Source organism: Aptenodytes forsteri, unplaced genomic scaffold, assembly GCF_000699145.1.
Source record: "Aptenodytes forsteri isolate BGI_AS27 unplaced genomic scaffold, ASM69914v1 Scaffold61, whole genome shotgun sequence".
Classification (NCBI taxonomy): domain Eukaryota; kingdom Metazoa; phylum Chordata; class Aves; order Sphenisciformes; family Spheniscidae; genus Aptenodytes; species Aptenodytes forsteri.
Genome location: NW_008794443.1, coordinates 7,042,383 through 7,058,934, shown reverse-complemented (window position 1 = coordinate 7,058,934; position 16,552 = coordinate 7,042,383). Strand labels below are relative to the sequence as shown.

The 16,552-nt window shown below is 36.7% G+C and overlaps 1 protein-coding gene across 1 annotated transcript in view; it reads left to right on the top strand.

The window, feature by feature from the left end:
• ABI3BP (ABI family member 3 binding protein) overlaps window positions 1-16,552 on the top strand; it is a 168,236-nt gene that overhangs the window by 18,466 nt on the left and 133,218 nt on the right. The window contains exon 2 of the mRNA XM_019474770.1: window positions 6,071-6,250. Within this exon, the coding sequence (XP_019330315.1) occupies window positions 6,071-6,250 (180 nt within the window). The remainder of the gene's footprint in view (window positions 1-6,070; window positions 6,251-16,552) is intronic.

Here is a 16,552-nt window from a genome sequence, read left to right as displayed (position 1 = left end):
GCCAAATTTGCTGTAATACAGTACAGCTGTATTCACCCTCTAGTTTTGTAGGGCATAGTTCAAGGCTTTTCACTCTATGTATAAAAACAAAAAATAGGACTGATTTGATCACAAGAGACTGTACACACTCAAAGTGCACCAGCAGAATTGTAGAATAAGTGAAAGTAACATCTTTTCCCAGTATTGCTTTTGCTGAACCTTCAGTGAAGCAGGCAAACAGCTCAAAAAATGTAAGTTGCCAAGATGAATTTATTTCAAAACAAAAAATGGTTACTTTATTTAATTTGTACTTCATTCTTGAAGTTTGTTGCTATATCAGCACCTCAGGGTTACTTCTGAATGTGCTAATTATTAGTTAATAAATTATCAGCCAGCTGTTGACATACCTTCTTAAGCTGGAGAGAGAAATAGAGTGCTCCTCAGCTGAAGATATTTTATTTGACAGGGCCAAGATATATTTTGGGGTTTGGGTAGAAACAGAAAAGAGCCAGTTAATTCAAATTCCAGTCACCTCATCACCCAAGTTCTCTCACGTTCCTTGAAACAGAGGAAAATCAAACCAGCTGGCAATTTTAACTAACTCCACATCTATTGTTACCAACAATATTGGAATTATATAGTGGGGCACGGGACACAGAATTTCAGAGGCTTTAATTCTCTGTTACTGAAACAAAACTCTTTTGTTTGTTCTTTTGGGAAGCGAACTCTCAGGTGGTTTTGTTTGCTTTTATAAGTTGGAAATACCGCTGTCCCCAACACTGAATTGCTGAACAAATACTGCTTTAATGCAACTAGTCCAGTGAACCATCTCTGTTTACCTCCTTACTTCTCTCCAGTTATTAAATAGCAAAGGAATTATATAAATCTATTCTTCATAGTTACTGTTTTGCCTTTTCAGTCTGCTTTGTGATGGTGATTTCTTAGGGGGATGTTAGACCTAAACCAAAGGGCTTTGACTGAACTTTTGCTGTGAAAGTAGAAGTTGAAAATTGGACTTCTCTGTTTGTCTTGTAGCTAAATATGGACCATCAGTTAGAACTAGCTGGTATGAATAAGAGATGGTAGCAGTGCTTATGAATTCTCCCCTCTCTTCCTCTGTTACTCCATGATTAATTAAACTGATAAGAAAAAGAAGATACTTCACGTAATCCCTGGTGGATCCAAAGCTTGAATAACAAGTGTCCAGCTGAATATTTTGTATATTCTTTTCCATAGCTGCTTTCACATTTTAAAGATGTGAATTTCAGTTAGGTAATTTAGAGTTAAATTTTTCTAAAGTTTCAGTGTTTATTTGCTCTTGGCTCCTGTTGCCTATACGTGACCACTTATTTTTTCCAACTAGCCAAACTATGGTGCTCCCAGCTGAATTCTTCAGATAATTTGTAGCTATTTTCTTCTTTCTGAAGAGTTATTGGTGGCTGGTTCCCTTATGATGCAGCTGATTCATTAAGCTGTCTTTAAAAGTCTTTCCCCTTAGAGGCAAAGAGTCCTTTTCCTAGAGTGATTCTAACACTGCAAGTGGTCTGATGCACTTAACATAGTGCTTTTAGTTCAGATATGCTGTGCACGGTTTGTCCTGCTGGTTTTGGCCATCAATTGACTTTTGTTGAAGAGAATACTTGCAGATCAGCATGGAATTTCTGTTGGCAAGCCAAGAGGGAAAGATTGTTTTTCAGAGGTAGCTATGGGTCCCAGAATCTTTCATTTGGAGATGGCCTCAATGTAAAAGAATTACTCTGCAAATGCAAATACTTAAGACCAGAGTTTCAATAACACATGCCAAAAGCTGATACAAGTGAATATAAGTTAGGAAAATTCAACCTTGGTTTGCTCTGTGCCTGCAAGTGTTCTTTTCTATTGGTAAGGTGTTTTCAGAATCTCTTTGCGTTGGAATTAGAGGGCGTCTAGTTTATCATTCAACTCTTTCATCAAGGAGACGGGGAAAAAAGGTATTCTAAAACCATAATATGACAAAGTTATTTTCTCAAAATTGAATACATTCTTATCACAGTATCACAGCAGTCAAGTTCCTGTGACTTTCCTTGTCCATTCGATCATGTTTAATGAATGTTTATCTGAGTGGTGGCCAAGATAGGGATACTACTCAGAATGGGAATGCCTGATTTCCCTGTTAGTTGTTCAAAATACTGTGTGATCAACACAAGTGAAATCTATTTTGCTAATATGCTGCTGAGATTAGTCCCCATTTACCAACTGAATTGATATGAAGTCCTTTATATCTGTACTGCTCCAGGCTGGCCCTCTCTTGACTAGACTGGCAGTGTCTCTGCAGCACGTAGCATTGAGCTCTCCCCAGCTGCCTGCAGAGGCCCCTTTGCACTGCTGTGCCCTCCCTGTATACCTCTTGTCCGCTCCAATGATTCCAAGTGACCACGTGGGCCTTCCTCATAGGCCTTAACATGAGTTGCATTTTGTTACGTTTTCATGGGAGGCTTTTTTGTTTGTTTTTAATTCTGACAAGTGTGGTGGAATTGGGCTTACAGTCTCCTGCACAAAGCTGCCTTTTCCTTTTAGATTCAGAAAATGCTTGAATTTGTTCATAAGGGTCCAGGTCTCCTTTGAATGCATGTGACCTCCTTGAGTCTGGAACTTTTCAACTTTTCTTTTTAATTCTTTAAGAACTATTTCTTTATAATGTACTCAGCTATAACAAAAGAGGGCCACTTCACAGCCTTTTGTGTTTGTATTTATGATGCTAAGAAGTATACTTTGTGTAGGTGGGCACAAAAGTGAGGTGTTGGAAGCGTGCAAGGGCTGCCGGAAAGATGTTGGAGTGCTGATCTGTTGGCGGGCAGAAGAGCTCCACTGGACTGATGACTAAGTAGCACACTGACCTGGTTTGGGGAGAGATGTCATTCCCTACAAAGAGTCTGTACCAAGAGTGATCTACCATGCATTGATAGTTCTGCCGTGACAGAGAGCATTTTCTGTATTTGCTGGCTCCCTTCTGTCTTCATCGTTATTTGGTTTTGTCTCCTGTGTAGCTTTTCACTCTCTGGAACGCAAGTGCTCTCGCTCAACAGCTACGGTTCCCAGCAAACTCAGGTTCTAACTTCAGTCAGGAACCTTTGTTGCCCCTGATAGAAAAACTTGTCAGTGTTGGCCTTCGTTGCTCCACTTCTGTCCATACACTTCCAGAAAGTGGCCAGCCTCTGATAGTTATTGTTTTACCAGTTAAAATTCATCCCTCAATTTCAGTGATTCTGGCATGCACACAGCCCATGGAAGGGAATGTGGTTTAGTCATAAGCAGTGTAGCATCTGTGTTGTTGCTTTAGCACAGTTATTTTCCTTTAAAAACATGTACCTAAATAATAATGGTGAAGAAGGCTATTTGCCTGCCTTGCCCTGTGCTGCTCTTTGGGTCAGGCTGCACCTTCAAGAGGAAGGGGAGAAGAGTGCCCTTGCTAAGATTGACTGAGCCCTCTCAGCTAGGGGAACTTCTGCCATGTGGAGAGAAGGAAATAGGAAGCAAGGAGCTTACAGAAGGGGTAGAAGATAGTTACGTTAAGAAGGGCATGGAGCAGACCCTGTAGCTAGATGTCCAAGGAGAGGAAAAGAAAGATTTTTCCTAAACACTGCAGGGACTCTGCAGTATTTGTTGCCATCCAGTCCATCACTGAAAGGATCCTGTACTTAAAAGTGAACTAGAGGGAAAGGACCTGCCCTGTCAAGACAGTGTGGGGAGGACAAGGATTTATTTTTTAAAATTTTAAGTTATTCTTTTTCTTTTCTTCTGTTCTGCCTTATTCTCTGTTTTTAAAAATACATTATTCCTTTTTATGTTCTGCTAGAACTGGCTTTGAGTTTAAAAGCTCTCTTGGTGGTTTTGATACGCTAGCTATAAAGAAAATGTCTAAAGGGTCCTACTGCAAAGCTGTTGCTGTCTTGGGATCCCATGTAGACTTTTTGTTTTTAGAAACTTCACTGACAGTTTTTAGGCTTAAATAAAATCAAGACCCCTTGTCACTATAATTGACTATTTATGCATAAAATACAGTATCTATCTAATTGGAATCAAACCCAGTTGAATTCAATCTTGAATTAGAATTAGGTCTTCAAATTAATGTAAAGTATAACTGAGAGAGAGATATAGAAACAATTGTGTAAAAAATAAGTGAAATTATTGTAAATTTAAAATTAAAATAGAGCATCACTAAAATTTTTTAAAATCCAGTTTTGGGTCTGATTAAGAATTTTAATACAGAAATCAAAGCATTATCTTATATTTGAATCAAGTACTGTAAGTCTTGCTTTCTTCTTAGACATGTATATTCAATGGAGATCAGGAGACCATCCTTTCATTTCATTATGCTCAGCTCTCCAAAGTTAGGTTAGAGTTTTGTAGACTGCATAATTTTAACAAATCTAGTTCACTGTCAATCAGAGGTAATAATCCTAAACTTTGTTGGCATGGAACGCTTTTTACTAAGCATCTTTATGAAGCATATTAGATGGTTTTGAAGTCTGTTGGGTTTTCTTCCTGGTTTCTGCTATTTGGAGCCTTGTCGATATTCAAAGTTGTACAACTGCAGCAGTTTCATATACTGAAAATAAAAGAAGTTAGGATGTCTCCCAGATAAGGAAGCAACTGCCACCCCTTCCCTTGTGGTGGTATTGTACTGCTGAAAATGTCAGAGAGTTGAGTTTTCTAGAAGCCTTGCAGTCTTCTGCAACCTGGCAGAGTTGCCTCTGGAAAATTGTGACAGTTTCCTGGCTGAGTGCTTTTACTTGATCAGTCTTTAGATAAAGAAAAAGTCTCATCAGAGGCACATGTTTTCCATCAGTTTTACTTGTATGCTTCTTTCTATAAAGGGAAGAGGCATAAAGTGTTTGGCTTGGGTCTTTACATTCAGTGTGCAGACAACTGCAGGTGCTCGACAGTACTACTAAATCATCTTCACAGATTGGGGATTGTGGCCTCTCAGCAACTCTAGTCATTAGAATTTCTCCAAAAAAAAAAGGAGGGTAGGCTGGGATGATACCAGAGAATCAATATGTACTTGTCTAAAGAAACTTTGAATATCAGTCTGCAATTATTGAGAGAGAGAAAGGAAGGGAGTTAGAGTGAGGGAGAGAAAGAAAGAAAGAAAAGAAAGTTCAGTATTGCTCTATGCTGTTATTTAATGACAGGTCATACATCTCATTGGTTTTTTTCAGGAGTTAGCTCCTGAAGTAAAATGATTTTGTGCAAATTTCTGTTTTTTCCTGAAAAGTTAATTTCAGCCCTCATGATTGGAGAGATACCTGAAAATCTGTTGGGAATAAAAAATTATATTTTGAGAATGAGAAGAGAAATAATAACCCAAAATAATACTATTCTAGTGCCAGTGTTGTAAGTTTGGGGAAAAGTCATTACTTTTTTTTTTTTAAGCATTGGCATTCAACAGTTCTGAAAATATGATAAGGCTAACAGTGACAAGGGAATATTAAAATTGTAAGTACCAAGGAAGGAAAAGCCAATCCGCCCTCACCTCACCAAGAGAAGACGAAACACCTTTTTGTAGCCTAAAAAATTGATTATTCTTTTATGAAGTCATTCTGTGTTGTTGTAAGTTAAATTTTTGTAGATGGATATACAAGATGTTTCTTGCTTTATGTGCTGCTCCCCTGGAAAGCAGAAAAATGAAAAAGTTCATATTTTTTACTAAAAAAAAAAAAACCAAACTTGCAAGTTTTTCACCTATGGGTCCTATAGATGGCTAATACTACTATAACTCCTGCATTTAAAGGAAAAAATACTTGCATTTTTTCCAGTTACTTCATGCACTTTTCTACTACTACAATTATAGAAGATGTTACAGCTAATGATAGTACTAAACTAATGGTGGAAAAACAGACACGTTGGAAACCATATTTTTGCAAGACTGTTAGTTTACTTCTTAAAATAACACTTAGTTTCTGGGAGACTCCACCTTTAAGCAATTGTTCAGTTGCTTGCGACCAGCAAATTAAACAGCCCTATGTTGTTATATTGTCATATTCCCTTACTTAATATATGATTGCAAGTTAATACATTCTGATCTTCTCTTTTTTTACTCTTTCCCCAGTGAAAAGGCAGAGTCTGAAAGTTCAGATCAATGCAACAGATGACACCGTTTGCATGAGGTATCTTCGACCAAGTCAAAACACCAAACTAGAAGGTTTTGTCCTGGGTTACGGAAGCAACTTCTTCTCTAATCAGTACATTCCTTTACCTTCGGATGGAAAAATGTACATAACAGAACTTGGTAAGGCATATTTGCTTTGCATGCTACTGTTGTCATGAATTGCGGGAAGAGAGTGAGGAGAATATGAACCTTCGGGTTTCTTAATTTTTGTTTTTATTGGGTTGTTGCTCAGGGTTTCTTTGTGTTTGTTTAAGGTTGCTTCAAAGAGTTTCAGATGAAAGTGGAATTAAGAGATCCTTCAAGGAGAACAAATAGTTCTTGTTGTTTGGAAAAGTTTGCTACTGGTATTTGTTTTGAGGATATTCATTGTACTAAGAGTTTGTGCTATATTGACCACATCACAGATCAAATGGGATGATTTGCCTAAAGTTGCAGTTATAAAGTAGAATGCAAGGAAGATGTGCATGTTTTTAACAAATAGTACAAGAATCAATGAAACAGTTTTGAGAACTGTGTGGTTGATTCCTTTTGCTAGAAATGTTCGTATCAAAATGATGCCTTTTCTGGCAGGGGCTTATTCCAATTCTACATAGAATCATAGAATCATTGAGGTTGGAAAAGACCTCTAAGATCATCGAGTCCAACCGTCGACCCAACACCACCATGTCCACTAAACCATGTCCCTAAGTGCCTCATCTACTCGTCTTTTAAATACCTCCAGGGATGGGGACTCCACCACTTCCCATGTTATAGAATAACCTATAACTTCTGTGTCAGAAGTTACGGATGGAATTCCATGAGCTATTGTATGGAAGAGATTAAACCACATCAAGAATGTTATATCCTGTTGCCTGGGATAAGGAGGAAGAAGGGAATTTGGTTGTCCCTTTGATCTGCGGTTATGTCGGTATGGACAGGATAACAAAATAGTAGAACTGGATTAGTTAGAATTGTCTGATAAATTATTAAAACATTGACTGATCAGGATTTGACCTTTTAAGAAATCTGTTCAATGTCTGAGGATTCTCCTGTTGCTTTTTTTAATCTTTTCTACCCTCATCATTGTAATGCCAGTCATCTTAGTGTAAAATGAGGGGGAAGAAAGGATGCATAAGCATAGAAGTAACAATTGCTGTCTTTTTGATGTGGTCAGTTAAGGCAATTCTTGGGATCTGCTCCAGGCTGAAAACTGCAGAATAAAAAAGAATAAATAAGATGTTAGACAGAATAATTAAGATATTAGAGGCTTTCATTAGATCACTGTAGCAAAGGTTGACTTTTTCCTTTTTGTGAGTTGGTACTCCTGGGATCTCTCTGTAATTCTATCACCAATCCAGTGCTTGAGTTCATAACCGTCACTTAAGCTGTGTTTGATTTATCTGATTTATCCCATGTATAACTTTTGAATCAGTTCACTAAGAATGGTGTATAGGATTTTCTGTAGAATACTGTGAATAGGGCATAAGTAATACCTGCATAGCTGTATTGCAGGAGTAGTGAGGATTAATATTTTTCTGAGAGATCCTTGGAAAGAGGAAAAAACACTGAATGTAACGTCATGTGTAGATCATTTACACTTCCTATTTAATAGCAGCTTTAATACTTAATGCTATGTGAAACTGTATGAAGACAGAAAGGTGGATGTCTCCTGAAACATACGGGACTTTGGTATTTTGTAACTTTTAACGTTTATAGCTAATGGCTGGAAACTGTAGACCCCTTTCTTTAGTTCTGCAGTGCATCAGCGTGCTAGCCGCATGCATATTCATTAAAGCTTACTGTTAAGCAATCAAAACCTTGTAGCAATGAATGAGGAAGATGAGAAAACCCATGATACATAGAGCCTGTAGTGAAATGAACACATTTTCTCTAGTGTATCTGGAGAGGGAAAAGCCCAAGTGTTGGGGAGTACTCTCCTTTTCCTTTTAAATTATTTTAAAGGAGAATAACTTCAACATTTTAAATCACTCATGCTAATACAAGTTGTCAATCAGCTTCCTAGTGACAATGAATATATGATTGTGACTTCTGAGTGTCCAGTAACTAAAAATGCAACGTGCAACATAATATAAAGACTAGCATTTCCAACTTTAAGAAAATGTCATCTTTGAAAGGACAGGAATAAAAGAAGCTAACAGCTGTATGTACTTCAAGTTGCAAGCATTTATTTAAGGCAATTAACAGTACACTTATTGGAGCTATTGCTTTTAGTTAAGAGATTTAGGGTTAGATTATATGCTTTGTGGACTTGTTTATTGGCGTTTGGAAGCAGAGAGCACACCATCTTTCCCATTTCATGAATATTAAATATCACATTAAACTGCAGCTTTGACTGTACTTTCCAAGTGTGTACAGAACATGAGCTAAAGCAAGAAACATCAGTTGTGCTTTTGGCTCTATTTTAGAGTGACTTGTGTGGCAGAGGTGAAGAGAAGACAGTGGTGATTGCTAGCACCCCCTACAGTTTCAGGGACCAGCTTCTGGCACAAACTGGAGGAATTGCAGGATGGTTCTTAGTTTTAGGAACAATGGTTAGGTTTTATTCTGGCAGCCAGAGAACTCAGCTCAGCACACACTTTATGTGGATGTTAGAAAAAATAAGGTATTGTAAAGGAACAATAAAAATACTCTCAAGATACTTTCCAAAGATACAATATCCCTAGACCCTACTGCTGAAAAATCATACGTTATCTTTGTACTCCTAGTACATCTCATGTGATGAAGTTGGCCTAGTATGCTATCTTCATATTAAACCAATATGTTTTTAAAATTTCACACTAAAAATTGTCTATTCCATGTTCTAGATATTCTAGTGATTCAAGTGCCACTGTACACTTTGCAAAAGGTCTTCAGTGGGTTCCACACATTTTTCCACAAACAGAACAACTAGGTTTATATAAAAATATTCACATTCACCCTGAGATCTCCTTCTTGATCCTCTCATGCTTTGGCTTATCCGACTTTTACAGAAAGCAGATGAACGTTACAGGCTGCCCTGAACGTGGTTGGTTGTGGCTTTTACTGAACGGGATGTGGAGGGAGTGATTCCTGAATAAGAAAAGACATTGTGGCCTATTTAGATCAAGACTAATACAATTTAATGTTTCCTCCTCTCCTGTCAGTTTTAGTGGTTCATGGAAAGAGAATACCTTTCCCAATCAATTTAGGGACTTTGATCACAACCTTAAATTGGTTTCGTAGCTGAAATGTAAAAATAGAAATGGAGATTTAAGGCCATTTGTTAGTTACTAAAAGGTATGTTTTCCCAATGGATTAAGGAACATTACTTTAGCATATATGTCCTGAGAGAGTGACTAGATCCAGGAGAATGGAATCTCTGTATCTGGACAAAAGTGGATCTTGTCCTAGTAGTATTAAAATTGTCTATTCAGTGAAGATTTGTAAGTGAAGGTGGTACAGATATGCAATCAACTGTAGTCCCTACTCAAAGAAAAAAAATTATTTCATTAATATAGTAGTTAGGCCAATGTAAGAAGATATACAGACTTTGCATATAAGTAAGTCATGATTCCCTCCCTAAAATGCATCAGTCCTCTAAAATGTCCTTTGTCCTTTCTAACAAACAGTATAGGTCTACACAGCAGAATGAAGTGCCTTGCAAACATTTCTTTGGTTTAGCTCTGCATACCTGTTTTTTTTAATGGAGCAGCATAATCAGTATTCTGTTTGGGATAATTGTCCCTGATTGGAACTGGAGTATGGGGAATGAAGCAATGACTAACTTATTTTTTTTAATAGATGACACAATATACACAATAATATATATAAGGCCCATGACTTCCATATTTCCAACCCTGTCACTGTTGATTAAGATGAAATTTATTGTCAGATTTTCTGCTGAGTCACACACCTCTTATAACCCTGCTAAGAATAAACTTGAAGTCAACAGATTTATTAATTTATGAAATTACATGTGTATATGTGCATATCTTTTAAAAGAAATTAATAAGGACATGGTCTTTCCTAGGATTTCCAGGGAAGATATATGGCTTTGTAGAAAGGTGACATCCGCCTACATTTTTTCCATTAAAATACTCCGCACCTCACTGCAGTGATTCTTATCTTAAAATACTTGTTTTTCCTTTCTTTTGCAACTAAAATAATAACTGAGCCAGTAACATTATCCATGAATTGGGAACTACCTGCAGAGGGCATGTACAAAGAGAAAAGGGTTCTGTTGGATTTGCTGAATTTGTAATGAGTTCATGCTGGCAACAAACTCTTGAGCAGCTTCATGCATTGCTAGATAGATGAATTTGAATCACAGTGAAGGGTAAATGACAATGATGAGGCAGCATCAAAGTTTGGTTCAAAGAAGTATGCCTCTTTTATCAGCATACAGGATGTGTTTTCTTTTGTGCTGAGGGTACTTTATGAGCTTACATGACAGTAAGCAACGTTATTATGGGTCATGGAAGCTATTCAGACTGTGTTAAAAGATACCAAAATGTAAATTCAGCTAGACTAATAAATAAGGTGAATAGACCCGTCCAAAAGTTCTGAGCTTGACTTAAACCTTTATCTAAATCTGTTCAGTCTGCGTGACTCATAAAGAAAGAGTATTTCCTTGAGAAATTTATGCTAGTTTTTTCTAACTTGGTTAGGAAGATTGCAAGTCAGCCTCCTTGAATTTGTTGATACTGTTGGAGGAACCCAAAAAATTGGATGGAGGCAGGAAAATTTTGCAAGAATGAACAGCAATTAGCGAACAGAGTGAACAAAATTAATTTCCTTTTCAGTTTCTAAAACCAGGTCAGAGTTGGCCTTTCTTTTACCTGAACCAGACTGTACAGTGTAAGATGAGAATGTATTGGCAATCCTGCTTTATAACAACCATAATAAGTGATGGGTGAATTTTGCATATATAGGGAAAAATTCTAGTACCACCTTGAACAGATTTTAGAAAGTGCAATTCAGGGATGTGTGCTAGAGCAGTGCTTAGCTAAAAGATCTTGCTGTGCAGTTTCTTATATCTGATCAATTCCCAGAAATATGCAGATGTATTAACCACATGGTTTTCAAGATGCCAAATAATGTGAACATTAATTCAGAAGTATGTTGCTTCCTAATAACTTACCAAAAAACCAGATTCTTACTGCTAATGTTAGCTGAGCCTAGTGGACTGGAAGACCTGAAAGAGGTCAGCAGCTGCACCTGCAGCTAGACAAGCATACTGACCAGCAGCAGGTTCACTCACACCAGCCCCTTTTTTCCCCCTTCTCTATCTTTTCCCATGCTTGTTACACCACAATACACTTTGATCCTTCCCTTTCTCCATGTTTGGCCTTTGCCCTTAACAACATCCCGTAGTAAGTCTTTAGCAATCCTTAAATTGAGATTAGGAAATTGCGGCCTGAAGCTAAAAAGTACTTTGTTTTGATTTCTGAATCTGCTGGTCTATGAGTTCTAATGATGCATTGTAACACTTTATTTTAAAATTTATTCTAAGTTCATTAGTCAGTTCATTCTTACATTGTTTTGCTTTCAACTGCTTTTCTGTATTGGCTGAACCTGGAACCGAATTAAAATAGCATGCTTGAACATAAGCAGAATTTGCTAGCATTTTGCAGTGCATATTAGTTGCCTGCTGCCACTGATTTGATAGCCTAGCTCATGGCGTATGGAAGTAAGTGTTCTCCTGTATTAGTTTGATGTGTCAGTCTGTTATATTCTGGTTGTCTCCTGAAGTTGTTAAGGTGGATAATAAAAGTTTTTTTCTTTTAATAATTTTATATCATTTATATTACAGAATCTTAGTCAAACAGTTGTTTTTTTTCTTTTATAATGACACCAAAGTGCTGGTTTGCTTCTGTGCGACTTTGCAGTCTTTGAAATGTTTCTGCTGTGGTAAACTGTAGGCATACCTGTGTGAACATGTAGTGTGTGTGTCTTTTAGGCTGTCCGGATGAAAAAATGCTGAGTAATTGAAGGAGTGCAGAAAACTATTTCATCTAATTGGTGGCGGTTCATTGAGCTGTAGTAGCCTTCATGTTTATAAAATAAAACAAGATGACTGAAGGCTTCTGTGTAATATTTTTGAGAAGCGGGAGGAAAAGATGTAAGAATATGTACTGAACGCATATGCATGTATCAAATGCTATAGATACAAATACTATTGCTTTACAAATACTAGTGCCCGAGGTGTGTGACTAGTCTTCTCTCCTGCCTCAAAAATCATTTGGTTAGGTGTACGTGCCTACCAGACTGTTGTGTTTTGGTCCCAAGTGGCATTGCTTTATTCAGCTGTGGATATTTAAACTTGAAAGGGCAATTCTAATGTCATATTGGCACCTCTCAACTGAATTGTCAAAACAACCCATGTTTGGGGAGTTACAACACTAACAATTAGGCATGAATTTGTTGACTAGCACTTTTCTGGTACATCTGGGCATTTTCCTGTAGTACTTTGTGGCTAAAGAACTGAAGGTGGTCACTATTTGGACTTTATTTCTGATCTGCAACTTCAAGGTGTTTATAAAGAAATAGTTATGTGCCAGCTGAAAGGAGCTCTTAGCCATGGCATTTGTCATTCCAGCCTTAATAAAGGGGGCTAGGCAGTAACAGGTTCAAACAAGTGGATTTATTATGTTAGTCTTACAGTAGCAGCCCTTCAAGAATGCGTTAAGCAGCAAGGAACCGCTAAGATTTTCATAGCAAATTTGCAAATGTATGTCAAACTGAACTTGTGGAAGTTTGCACTGTTCTGTAGGGATCCTTCATTTATGAGATTCTGGATCCTTACAAGATGAGAGACAGACAGATCTGTATCTTGCATCTGTATCGTATGTATCTCTGTTATATACTGATGTATGTTGAAATGATTTCTGGGGCAGATGCTGGATTCATGGCTCTGTGTCCAGATTATTTGAACATTAACCTTAATTATGTAATTATCATTTTCTTACTAAACACACTTCATACAAACCAGGAAATATTCAGCTGTAAACAGGATTGTCTATACTCTGTGATTTGGTTCGCATTTACTTGAGGTCATAATTTTATTTTAGAAATTCATTTCTCTTTTTAAATATATTTCAGTGTAAGTAGTTGATATATTCTGTGAATCATAATGACACACAGTCAGAACCCCATATTTTTATGGGTCTGGCAGTACAGGATTGTCCTGTGACTGTGATTTGGTTCGCATTTACTTGAGGTCATAATTTTATAATTCATTTCTCTTTTTAAATATATTTCAGTGTAAGTAGTTGATATATTCTGTGAATCATATGACACACAGTGCCTAGCTCTTATTTCAGCAATCAATTTAATTTATCCCTTAAGCATTAAGATGAAGTAGCATAAGCTAAATTATGGTTTTATTTAAGTTTCTGTATTTCACAGCATTTTCTTTTCCTCCTCCTATGTTACTCACATCTCCCCAAGAATCCTGCTTCTTATAGACATGGATCTGTAAAGTGGATTATGCATATCTAGGCATCATAAAGGAACACAAACGATCATAAAGAGTTCTTGCAACTTGATACAGTTTAATACATGGGTGAGGCAATGTTTTAAGCCCTTGAAAATGAATTGAATTGTAGTAGCATCAGATGATTTCCATGTTGTGATGATGACTAATACATATATTTCTCAGCAGGAGGACTGAATCAGTGTGAAAACTCAGTGGCCTTCTGAACTTAATCAGAGAAATGTTAAATTACAGTGGAAGACTAAGAGAGAACTCCCATTTCTAAACCTGAATCAGGGCTCATTATATGAGATTAAGCAAGCTGTCCGCCTTTCTTGGTTTCAGTTTCATTGGATATAGAATGTATCTCTGTCCAGAATAGAAGCATTTCAAGGCCTGTATTCTTCAGTCCCTGCATAATGCTTTGATACTGTGCATCAAACAGATGAATTTAAGTTAAACTACAGTTGCTGTACTCTTAACACTTATATAGTAGCATTCTGCTCAGGAATGGCAAATCATATTTCTAAATTAAGATATATTTTTAGTGAAGTTCAGAACAGAATTTTAGTGTTGTATCCAAGGTAGTGAATGTACTCCTCTGATAATTTCAAATTCTGATTTTAGTTATAAGGATAATAATATTGTCTTAAATTCAGTGGTTCTAAACCAGACAAGTGGTACTTTTTAAACCTGCCTGTTCTATAGCAGTGCTCTCTCAACATCTAGTCTTGGCCTGTTTTCCTAAATACTTCCTTTTAAAGATTGTATTATCAGAAGAGCTGTGAGTTCTCTGGGAAATTTGGATGTGTTGTACTCTATATTAAGGCAACATTTGCTAAATCCACAAAAAAGTTTAATGAATAGCACCCAATACAAAATATTCCTGCTGAGAGCACTTGTTACAGAACAAAAACACCTGTTAGAACTAATGATTCCTGATAAATACCAGGTTTTGTAGCTTTGAGATGTGCAGGGAGAAATTTACAGTGTTTGTTTATTACCACATTTTATTTAACAGATAATCTATTTCTATACTGCTACACATGTAATTTCAGACTTCAGCCAGAATGAATTTTTCTAGTGATGGAGCAAGGCAAAACGAGCTGTTTCAAACCATTTGGATAACTTTCTTTCGCAATCTTTGGACATTTTGTTGATGAAAACATAAGTTTTTGCAGTTTTGAAGACCGACTGTGGTTCATGAACTTTCAAGGTGATGCTTGAAACTAATTTTGTTGAAGTTAAGGTTACTCAATACTTTGTGAGAGTTATAACAGTCTCACAAGTGGGCATGAATGCACAGCAGAAAACTGGGATTAAAGTACAGGGAAAACAAATTATTTTAAAGTGTCACTTATTTCTGGTTTTAGGTCTCAATCAAAAAATGTCCAAATGATTGCACAGATCCCAGAAAAACCGTGTGCCGCCCTACATATTAAAAAATATTTTTTGTAAATGAAGAGATATTTGCACTTTGGGCTTGCTCTTTCTTTTTAACTAATTCTTTTTTCCACACTGCTTTGAGCAGCTGTTTTCAGTGCTCATCTCAGTTATGTTTATATTGGGTGGAGTTGAAACCCATTTAAAAACAATAATTAAACAATTAAAGTGCACCCATAGTATGGGTTTCCAGTGACTTGGATGCATAGAATCAGTGAAGCTAAGTTACAGTGGTTTTCCCTACACTGGCACAGCCTTTTAGGTAGCACAGCAAGCTTTTGATTTATTCAGTACTGGTTTTCCTTCCTCTCTCCTTACAGAAATCTGGATGTAAGAGAAAACTGAATGATTTCTCAGTGGTTGTGTTTAATTGGTAGACTTCAAGGCATTTGTTACGCTGAGATACACAGGAAATTCAATCTCTCATCCGTAGGTACAGATTTAGATAAATGTATCTAAACTAGAATAAGAAATTTACATAAAGTAATCCTTTTTGAAAAAACTGTAGCTAAAGTAATTTTGATCAGTATATCGTAAGCCAAATTCTGCCCATGGATACCTCTTTGGCTTTGGAAGCTCCTATGACTCTAGTATTGCAGTTCGGTTTCGGTGAGAATAGAGCTTGGTTTTAAATAATTAAGAAGGGCAGAGATCTCTGACATCTGATGTCAAAAGTAAGGGAAAATTCTTCTTTCTGAAGATGAATTCCCCAAACTAAAATCACCATCTCAACATTGTTTTAATAAAAGCTTTTATTATTTTAAGCTGCAGGGTGAAGTTATCTGCCTTTCACTGCCAGAAACATGAATATAGCTGAACTTGTGGCCTCTTACCATGTGTGCTTGTGACATCCAAACTGCATCAGATGTCTCTCAAATGTGTTAGAGTTTGTGTAAACTTAGTTTGCTTCATTTCATTATTTCCTATGAAGACTAGTATTTCCAGAAGTTTTCCAAGCTGGTTCACAACTGACACCCAGCTAGCAATGACTCTGCATCCTTTAGAATGGCTGCAGTTCTTGTGTACTTTAAAAGAAACTTAGGCTACTCAGGTAAGATTGAATTGAAAGACAAAAAAATTCTTCTCTTTGGAAGGGCTTTTCATTTTTTTTACTATGTAATATGATCTGTTCTGTTAGCTTTTTGAAATGAAGCAGTTGAACCTTTTATGGGAAGTGGCGCAAAGAAGTTTGAACTGGAGTTAAGGTGGAGAGAGATTCTTTCCTGTAAAGATTTAAAAAATATTTTGCAAAGGTTCATTTTTCCTGGGAGAAAATGCATAGGGGATAAAATTAAAAGAAATCTAAATGTCAGAAAGTCTGGAAAATAAAATTTGTCTCTGAGATGAATTTATTGAATAAGAAGATCACTTAAACTGTTGCTCTCCTGTTGCATGTAACATTATTTCTAATGTAACGGTACCCAGAGATTCCAGTCAAAGTCACAGCCTTTGTGGATTTTTACATAAATATTAGTCCCTTGCTCTTAATTGTTAGTAATGACTTTACTTTCATAAAGAGTATTCAAAACTGTTAAAGCACTTAATAG